Here is a 9,902-nt window from a genome sequence, read left to right as displayed (position 1 = left end):
TGACAAATTGCTATAGCCACTCCTCCAGAAGCAAACTTGGGTGGGGGGAGGAATTCACACACAGGCTATGTAAATGTTCTCAAGCTTATTTCACACCCACCTTTGCTGTTTTTTGTTTGTTTGTTTGTTTAACTAAAAAATTTAGATGTACAAATTTGGTGAGGTGGTTACCCCTCAAAGAAGGAAACTAGTGACTTTTGGAGTACATATAGGGGAAAGAGTGGGAGTCCCATTTGGAAGTCTTAAGAACTGGAAACACTAGATATTCAGAAAAGGAAACATGTCTGAAATCTAGACATACATAAAGGGAACAACTTGCTCTCCAGGTGACAGTACTTGTGACCTTGGACTGCTTTTAGCCAAACTTTTAGAGTTCAGTTTTGAGGCTGTATGTTTTGGTGAGGATAGCTTACTACTTTATTTAAACCCACAGGTGATGGCACAAATCCTGAAGGATATGGGAATTACAGATTATGAGCCAAAAGTAATCAATCAGATGCTGGAGTTTGCCTTCCGTGAGTGACCCATAAACCAAAATTTCTCTAATTCAGTCAAGTAATAATGTCTTCTATAATTCTAATAGAATTGTATTTTCTATATCAGCCACATAAAACTAATCTTAAAAAATATACAAAATGGGCTGAACTCAGAGAGGGCAGTTATTTTTATTGTGGTAAGTATTTAAGTGAATAGTATAAGGCAAACTTTCTCTCTCTCTCTCCATATACATACATACATACACACACATTCTACATTTATTTATTTAAAGGCCATAACCTCTCAAATTAACTTCTAAAAATAAGAAATATTATTGTAACATAACCCAAATAAGACGAAGCCTTTCTCATATGTCTAAGAGGAAATTGTCTCCATTCTTAAAGGATATGTAACAACAATTTTGGATGATGCAAAAATTTATTCAAGCCATGCTAAGAAAGCCACTGTTGATGCAGATGATGTGCGATTGGCAATCCAGTGTCGATCTGATCAGTCTTTTACTTCCCCTCCCCCAAGAGATGTGAGTAATTTTCATTTAAACATCTGTTTTATCTGGGGGGAAGAGGGGGAGAGAGAGAGAACACAGCACTAACTAGGGTTTATTTTTCTCAGTTTCTATTAGATATTGCAAGACAAAAAAACCAAACCCCTTTACCACTGATTAAGCCATATTCAGGACTTAGACTCCCACCCGACAGATACTGTTTAACAGCACCCAACTACAGGCTTAAGCCTTTACCAAAAAAGGTGAGTGTTTTGTGATTCTTTTTTAAAAAGAAAATTAAGTTTTTTCCTTATCCCATAGTAAAAAAAAAAATTGACTAGACATTAGCTAAAAAATTAGTACTGAAAACTAGCTATTAAAAAGTCTAGTCAGCTATTCTTTTGAAAGGAGGCAAAGTGATGTAGGAGATAGTAAGCTAGCCTCACAAAGTCAGAACTTTGTTTTGAAGCAGTGGGTTCCAGTCCCACCTCTGACTCATCCTGACTGTAATACACTTATTCTTTCAGAACTCATATAGTCAGAAAAGAGAGTTCCCTAGACTAACGAAACCACAAGTCTGAGTCCTATTGAAGTATATTAAGATGTGTAACACCAGAAGCTGGGCCTGCCTTGTGCTGTCACTATATTTAGAGCTGAATCTGAGGAAAATGAGGCCCATGGAGGGGAAGTAACTAACCTAAAGGTGACATAGCTAGCTAGTGAATAACTAGCTAAGATTGGATTTGATCCCTCCTCTTCTGATTCCAGGAAGGGGTCCACTATCAGCAGCCCAAGATAGCTACCCTCCCTGCCTGAAAGGCCATCACTGAAGATGTCTTTCAGTGAAGGTGATCACTGATGCAAATACCACCTACCTATTTAACATTTTCCAAGATGGAGTTAATTAAATTCCACAGATACACTGGGTGCTTGCTTATCAATAAACATTTATTAAGCACCTACTTTGTGCCAGGCACTGTGCTAAGGTTGGGGATACCAAAAGAGGCAAACACAGGCCCTACCCTCAAGGAGCTTACAATCTAATGGGAGAGACGAAATGCAAACAAAATGCACATGGGTGCAAGACACTAGGGATAGAGAGAAATGATATATAACCAGTTCATAGATAAATAAATACCACATCATTTGAGGGAGGAGTACTAACACCTGAGGGGATCATGGAACTCTTCCCTTAGGAGATGATGCCTGCAATGAGCCTTGAAGTAAGAGTGCATCTGGGGATAGGGGACAGTTTGGACACATTCAGAAGCATCAAGTGGAATGCTAAATTCAGGGAACACAATAGTAATTGAGTTTGGCTGGAACCTATAGTATAAGGAAAAAATAGGGAGCCACTAAAAGTTTCTGAGATGGTCAGGGCTGTATATTAGGAAGATTATTTTAGCAGATGTATAGAGAATGGATTGGAGATGAGAGAAAATGGGAACAGGAGGCCAATTAAGATACTATTGCAAGTGATGCAGGCAATTAGAGTAGAAAGATGATGAAGTAAAATCAACAAGATTTAAACTAACTTTGGTATATGGAGGGAGAGGAAAGAGTAATAAGAATGAATATGCACTTATAAACCTGGATGACTGTTGGTAGAGCCTTCAAAACTGGTATGAAAACTTGGAGGAGTAGGTCTATGGATCAAGATGATTAGTTCCATTTTGGATGTATTTGAGTTTGAGATACTAATGATGACACTCAATTTGAGGGGCCCATGGATTTAATCATCTATGCAGTTGACTTGAAAAATCTGTCTCTAGCTGCCTGATCACCAAATGCCTGATGTCTGTTGGACATAAAACTGTATGACCTTGAGAAATCTCAAACTCAAAAGTGTCTAAAACAGAATTCATTGTCTTTTTTCTCCCAGACACCATCCTACCAGTCTCAGGTTTGTAATCTTGGCATTATCCTTGCTCTTCCTCACCCTACATACTGAGTCAGTGACCAATCTGGCCGTTTCTGTCTTCACATCTCTTACCTAGGGTCCTTTTCTCCACTCACACGGATACCACTTTGGTTTAAGCCTTATCACTTCTCACTTAGATTATCGCAGCAAGTCATTATTAATTGGCCTCCTAATATCGTCTCACTTCTTCAAACTATCCTTCTTGCCACTGCCAAAATAACTTTCCATAGGCTCAGATCTGACCATGTGTCTTCAAATACTCATCTAGCCCTACACAGGTAAATCTGGCCCTCAACATGAAAGCCCTACACAATCTGGCCCCTTCACCTTGGTACCCTCATTAGACACATTCCTCACACCTCTACTCTGCAAGCCAGCTTTCTGTTCATCACACCTGATGCTCCATCTCTCATCTCCACGCCTTCGCACTGCCTATCCCACTTGCCTGGAATGCACTCTCTCCTTATCTCTGCCTCAAAATCTCTCTTCCTTTAAAATAGAGCTCAAGCACCATCTCCATGAAGGCTTTCCTGATCCCCTTGCTAGTGTCTCTGCTCCCAATCTACCTTGTATTTAACTACTTTGTATATATTTGTACTTACTCCCTTTATATTTGTGCTGTGTAGATTTATATATGTGCTTGTCTCCCCCACTGTTCCTCTTGAGTAGGGATTGACTAATTCTTTGTTCTTGTATCCCCAGCACTTAGCAAAGTGCCTGGCATGTGGTAGGCTTAATAAATTGCTAATTGATAATGCTGAGGACTGCTAGATAAGCAGTAGTCATTGTAAAAGTGAAGAGTTTGAGAAAGCTTAGTTCTGGATATAGTTTGAATGTCATTTTCAAGAATGTTTGAATCCATAGGAAATAATAAGATCATCCAGAGAGAATGATTGGAGATAAAGAGAAGGTCCAGAATAGAGCCTTGTATGAGACCCACAATTAGGGGGCAAGAAATTATTGAAGCAGAAAAGGAGACTGAGAAGAAATGGTCACATAGGTAGGAGGACTGCCAGAAGAATAAAGCGTCACAGAAGCCATGAGAACAAAGAGTACTAAAGGGGGGTAAGAGGTAGTAAATAGCTTGAGGATGAGGATGAGGATTGAGAAAGGGACCAGCAACCTGTTTAGCAGTTAAAGGACCAAAGAGACTCATTTTAGTAGAGTGGTGATTTTGGAAAGCCACTTAGGGCAACCAATGTAAGCCTGCTCTAGGAGTATAGGAGGAGCTTAATGGTATAGCAGGGGCAGATGAAGTGTTTTTGAGTATAGAAGAAACCTGAACATGCTTATAGATGGGAGGAAGGAGTCAGTAAATATAAAGGGAGCAAAGACAAGAGGGGATGTGGTATTTCTGTCTTTCTCTAACAGGTAGGATACAAGGTCATCTCAAAGAGGACTCAAAGGTGGGGCTTTGATGGTGATGGGGACCTAAGAAAACTGGAACAGACATAGCATGGGAGTCAAAAAGAAAAATAGACTCTAAGATTACAAATTCCTTTAATCTAATCTCAGAGTCTAAGGAATTTGTATTAAATCTAAGGAATTTGTAATGGAGGTATAAATAGTAACTTTAAAATATTCCTGACATGTGACAGCTTGAGTTAAAATGTCAGGAAAAAGATTAAAACAGGAACTTTAAAAGAGAAAGGAAGGAAACATAATTTTGTATATAAATCTTTGTCATAACATATTGGATTTGTGGGTTATTTGTAAAGAAAACATTCTTTGTAAATTCAAGGATTTTAAAACCATCAACAGTCCAGATGGATTTAAGATGTCAAAATCAGAATTAAGAATTAGGGCTTTTCTTTTTTTCTAGGGGCCTGCTCCAGCTGGAAGGATAACCGTTCCTCGCCTGAGTGTTGGTGCTGTTAGCAGCAGACCCAGCACTCCTACTTTGGGTAAGAGAAAGTAACTAAGAGCTTTTGATTTTAGCCCAAGGTGATTCAAAATCTGTGTGCTTATGACTTTTTGTAGTGTGGAGATTAAAATATGCAAAATACTAAATATTATGTTTATGAATATTTTATTAATAAACTGAGACCTAACTAAAAGGTTACTAACCAGCCTGCTCCCAGGAACCAAAGAGAAAGAGGGAGGAGTTACAGCCAAATATAAAATAATAATGTGACCACACAAAGGTGGAGGCGCAGGAGAGATTAAAAGAAATTTTGGGGAAACCAAGGGACTTATGGGGGATGAAGTCCAAGGTTCAAAATCTCCATTTATACATTAGCCACAAAAGAATTTTTGCTCACCTTTAGTAAAGGCTTTCTACAACCCCCAGGCCAGCAAAGGACTACATCTCGCACCCACTGCCCCTAGTTCTGCCCACTGAAGCCTAGCAGAAAAAAATCTGATTAAATCCTTCTTGTGTGTATATATATATATAGATATAGATATATATATGAAGAGCAATGGAGTCTCCTTCAGATACCCTGAGCTATTGGAGCTCTCATGCTTCCTCTCTAAGCTCCACACTCCAGCACCTTCCTTCAGCCTCTCCTCCTATGAGCACAATGATCTCTGCAGCTTACCTGTAGCTAGGTCTACTGATTTACTTTATATTCTCAACTCCAGGGCTATTGATCCTTTTCCCAAATTTCTCTTATTCCTTGTGCTTTGAATACAATCATAAGTTAAGAAAAGAAAAATTGCTTTGAATACTGGTACTAAGTCATCTGACTAACATTACAGGCAACCCACCTGCACAGCCAGTTGCTGCTTCAAACAAAGCTGGAGCCCCCCCTGCGTCAGGGCCACCACCAAATCAAAGGTTCGCTGTGCAGATGCCACCCTCCCAATCTGCTGTTGCCAAACCAGGTAACGAAACGGGTGCCAAACCAGGTAATGAATCATTTTTCAATTACTCTTACTTCATTTATTTGTGCAAATTTGTATTCATATAAATCTGCTTACCAAATAATAGCAGCAAGATGTCTAATATATACTGTACTTGTTCTGAAATCCTCAGCTCTCAAAGGTACAAAGCTTTAAGAAAATGGCTATGATTTGGTTATGTGTACGGGAACTCAAGACCTCCTCAAAAATAATCTTGCTAACCTCAAAAAAAGGATCTTTCCACATTTCATTTCATACAAGATTCTTAAAAAATTAAATGCTTCTTACCAAGTTATATTATTGTACTAGGGAGTGCCTCACTCTAAAGGCACTCTAGTGTATCCATTGTAAAGGAAATAATCACATACACACACCCCCCAATGGTGTTTTGTAGGTTAGAGATTTCATATAAAAGTACTACAGATGTATAGTCGGATCCCAGATGGGCCCAACAGCAACAAGGGAAAGCTTCTCTTTCTCCTTACCTTAATTCACTATATCAACTCTCCACACCTTGTCATCACTCCTCTACCTTCGCACAGCCCCCATCCCCTCCATCTCATCTCACATAATGCAGGCCTCTGTCCCCACTCTCTACTTCACTGCAGTCTCTGATGAAGAGGTGGCCACTCTCACCAAGGCCAATCCCTCTACATACACCTGCAATCCCACCCCTCCCTTCTTCAAGAGATTGCTAAACTTCAGGCTTTCCTTGACTGCCTTTTTCCCTATTGCCAAAAACCATGCCCAAGTCTCCCTCCTTCTTAAACAACTAAAGTGAAAATGAAAAAGGCAGGCTATTTTTACCTTGGAATTCCATCCTGTATGCTTAACTGTTCTGGGTGTTTTGTTTTTCTTTTACAGCTGCTCCTGCAGCTCCTGCTGTTCAGAATGTTATGATTAACCCTTCTCTGATGGGGCAAAAAAACATCCTCATCACTACTAACGTGGTATCCCAGAATACCCCTGTTGAGTCACCAAATGCATTGAAAAGAAAACATGAAGATGACGATGATTATGATAACTTGTAAACAGCATCATCGGACAGCCTCAGTGCATTTCTAAAGTAGATAAATGTAATCATGTTAATTCGTAGAAAACAAGCAAATCAATGTTTAATGTAGTTGTAAAACTTTTTTCTCCTCTTTAAGATTGTTGAACTTTAGTAGGATCATAAATGTTTCATTAGAACTTGCATGCAAAAAGAATACTTATAACTCAATGTTATTCATCGTTTCATTATGTTGGAAGATGGAAGGTCTATTAAGCATAGAATCATTTAAGAAGCTAAAGTTGTATGGAGTTGGTACTAAATAAAATTTCATTCTCTTGATGTTTCAACCATGTGTCCATTTTAGAAAAAACCCTTGGTCACCCATCCTTATTTATATATGGTGTTTCTGTGGATAAGTAATTAAGCTGCTCCCATACATCCCCTACTCTGTCTCCTCCCTCAATTCCTAGGCTCTGCTTTTTAGGTCTTCATTAACTTTTATATTAAATTGTGGAGGCCCAACCTCACCATTAAGGGCCCAGTAAAGGCAAAAAGGAGTGAAAGGTTTGACTGATTCAAAGCTGAATGATCCAAAACAGACCAGCTTTATGGTAAATCCCAAATTGTAGCACTTTTTTTTTAATAAGCCAGTGTTGCATCATAGTTAATACCTCTTCAACATCCCATTTCTCTTTTAAGTAACTATTCCAAATGCCTGACAATCAGTTGTTTCCTAATCACCCATAAATCTCCTGCTTCTCACTCCAATCTCAATTCAATACTCCCTGAGTATTGCATTTTGTATGAAGTTCTGTTTTGTCCTTTTGCATTAAGGCAAAGTTTTCCACTCACCTCTACATGGGTTTCAACAGTTTATACAATTGTACAGTTTGCTTTCAATCTTCCAAGTCATTACCCTCACCCAGCTCTGAGTATACCACATCTCCATAAAATTTAAAGACTTTATCAGACATGAACTGGGGAATGCCAAGTGTGGAATACCTATAATCCTTTTAGCCTTCTCTATTAGGTGGATTATTTACCCACCTGGCAACAGTCTGCTCCAAATCCTATTAGTGATACTGTCATATGGGATGAAGTCAAATTGTTAAAGTACAAGTACATTCTCTTGCCTCTTCCTTATCACAAGGCAAGTAAAACAAAAAACTATACCTAAATTCCAAGAACAGATAGAAATCTATTTTTTTGTTCTTTTTTGAATCTTTTCAGATTCAAAGTTGAACTGATTATTTTGAATTCAAAAGGATTCAATAGCTTTTGAGATTCAAGACCACAATTTTTAAATAAAATTCATTCCAACAATGTCTAAACTAAAAAAAAACTATCATTCAGAAATTAACCTTGGAGGGTAAGCTAAACTTGAACTTGAGGAGAAAAAGATTTGTTATCAATATTTGTTTTTTTATTCTTACCTTCCATCTTGGAGTCAATAATGTGTATTGGTTTTAAGGCAGAAGAGCAGTAAGGGCTAGGCAATGTGGGTTAAGTGACTTCCCCAGGGTCACACAGCTAGGAAGTGTCTGAAGTCACACTTGAACCCAGGACCTCCCATCTTCGGGCCTGGTTCTCAATCCACTGAGCCACCCAGCTGCCCTGTTATCATGTAGTAATAGTTTTGTAATATTAGCATCCCTGAACTTTTGATTTTTGGCCTAAAGGCCTCAAAGAAAGCCCAGTAATACTGAAGACTAGACAGGACAAAGAATGATTAATCCACAAGAATAGTAGTGAACCACATTATCCCAAAACTGTCTCAAGAAGTAATGAATACATGACAAAGTTGAATGTTTAAAAAAGATGGCAGAGAAACTAAGAGAAGTATAAGGTATCATGTGCAAATCCATTCTTACCAGCCTAGGTTAGTTGTACCCCATCCCTGGCAAGAAATCACCAGCATCCTTATGTTGTAAATCATGGTTCAGAAGTACAAATCCTCTTTTAGCCCATTTTTCACATCTCACTCCAATGTTTTCTTTTCTGCATCCCTTGCCTTCAGTGGGCAGCAGTAAGAATGCCAACCTCACCCTTATGATTAATAATTTCATGCCCAAGACTTCCTAATACATTTTTTAAGTCTTTTTTGGCTTCACTTCAGACTATGTGAATCAGTAAGTGGGTAATACCCAATCCATTTCCCTTAAGTCTTCAGAGTTCTCTGTTGTCTGAGAGATATATACAGGAAAGAATAGTTACCTCTGGTCATTGGATCAGACAAAAGAGCTAAGAACCCCAAGCCTAGAATCACCAAGTACCATTTTTTCCTTTACTAGATAGATTACTTCTTCCCCAATAGTTTCTGTGGTTCTGTTATACCTTAATTGGAGGACAAATACCTTCCTCCTCACAATATCCAGTATTTCTCCACCCCTTATAAGCCTCTCAAACCTGTTTTTTCACTCTATCTAGGTAGCTGTCCTTTGCCTTTTTCTCCCTTGTTAAATGTTTGGCACTCTCCCATCCATACTCTTCCAATGTCCAGCCTCCTGACAAAGGTCTAATCTTTCCTTGACCACTTTTGGTTCCCCCTTTTTACCACTTGAAAAGCCTTGATTCTGTTTTCTTTGGGAACAATTCAATATCCTTAAAAACTTAGAATGTGGGGTCTTTACCTCGTCCCAGGAAGATCAACAGACCCCAGATAAATCCCCCAACTATAGCAGAAACATAGCAATTCAACAGAGCTGTAAAATGTCCCTGGTTCTCTAGATGAGTTGAGATGTTCAACCTTGTTTTTTAAACTACTTAGGCATTCTCACCCTATGCACATATTTAAAATCTTTACAACCAATGATAAATGAAAGCCTCAACTTAATCTCAACAACAGATACTCTTCCTGCATGTCCCTCCACCCCCACACCAATGGATTCGCCTATTTGCACCACCCACTGATCCATCCACTTTACTTACCTAGTCAACTGCTTTCTCCTCCTTTTCTTCATATCCTCATTTGTTTGGTTCCCTTTACTGTCAACCTTCTCTAATTGAAGGCAGAAGTGGAATCTGAAGCTGGAACTTGTTCTTCACATTTTCTTCAATTTCTCTTCTCCAAATTCATCTCCAGCCTTTAGTAATGGCCTAACTCCTCCAAATCAACCACACAATTTCCTTCCCACTCAACCTTAAGTCTTTTTCCTACAGAA

General features: G+C 38.8%; 1 protein-coding gene across 1 annotated transcript; it reads left to right on the top strand.

The window, feature by feature from the left end:
• The first annotated feature begins 436 nt into the window (after positions 1 to 436).
• On the top strand, positions 437 to 7,088 carry TAF9B (TATA-box binding protein associated factor 9b). Its single transcript, XM_044682490.1, has 5 exons — positions 437 to 515; positions 882 to 1,018; positions 4,726 to 4,807; positions 5,604 to 5,753; positions 6,612 to 7,088. Exons 1-5 carry the CDS (start codon positions 437 to 439, stop codon positions 6,776 to 6,778), a joined length of 615 nt encoding a protein of 204 aa, XP_044538425.1. The 3' UTR covers positions 6,779 to 7,088.
• The last annotated feature ends 2,814 nt before the right edge of the window (positions 7,089 to 9,902 follow it).

This window comes from Gracilinanus agilis, chromosome X (assembly GCF_016433145.1).
Source record: "Gracilinanus agilis isolate LMUSP501 chromosome X, AgileGrace, whole genome shotgun sequence".
Lineage (NCBI taxonomy): Eukaryota > Metazoa > Chordata > Mammalia > Didelphimorphia > Didelphidae > Gracilinanus > Gracilinanus agilis.
The sequence above is the reverse complement of the archived record's forward strand: the minus strand, read 5'-3'. Positions and strand labels throughout refer to the sequence as shown.

Coding starts and splice junctions, on each gene's coding strand:
- TAF9B (XM_044682490.1), top strand. CDS start 437: ATGGCACAAATCCTGAAGGATATGGGAATTACAGATTATGAGCCAAAA. Junction 1,019..4,725: donor CTTCCCCTCCCCCAAGAGAT/GTGAGTAATTTT, acceptor CTTTTTTTCTAG/GGGCCTGCTCCAGCTGGAAG. Junction 5,754..6,611: donor CGAAACGGGTGCCAAACCAG/GTAATGAATCAT, acceptor TTTCTTTTACAG/CTGCTCCTGCAGCTCCTGCT.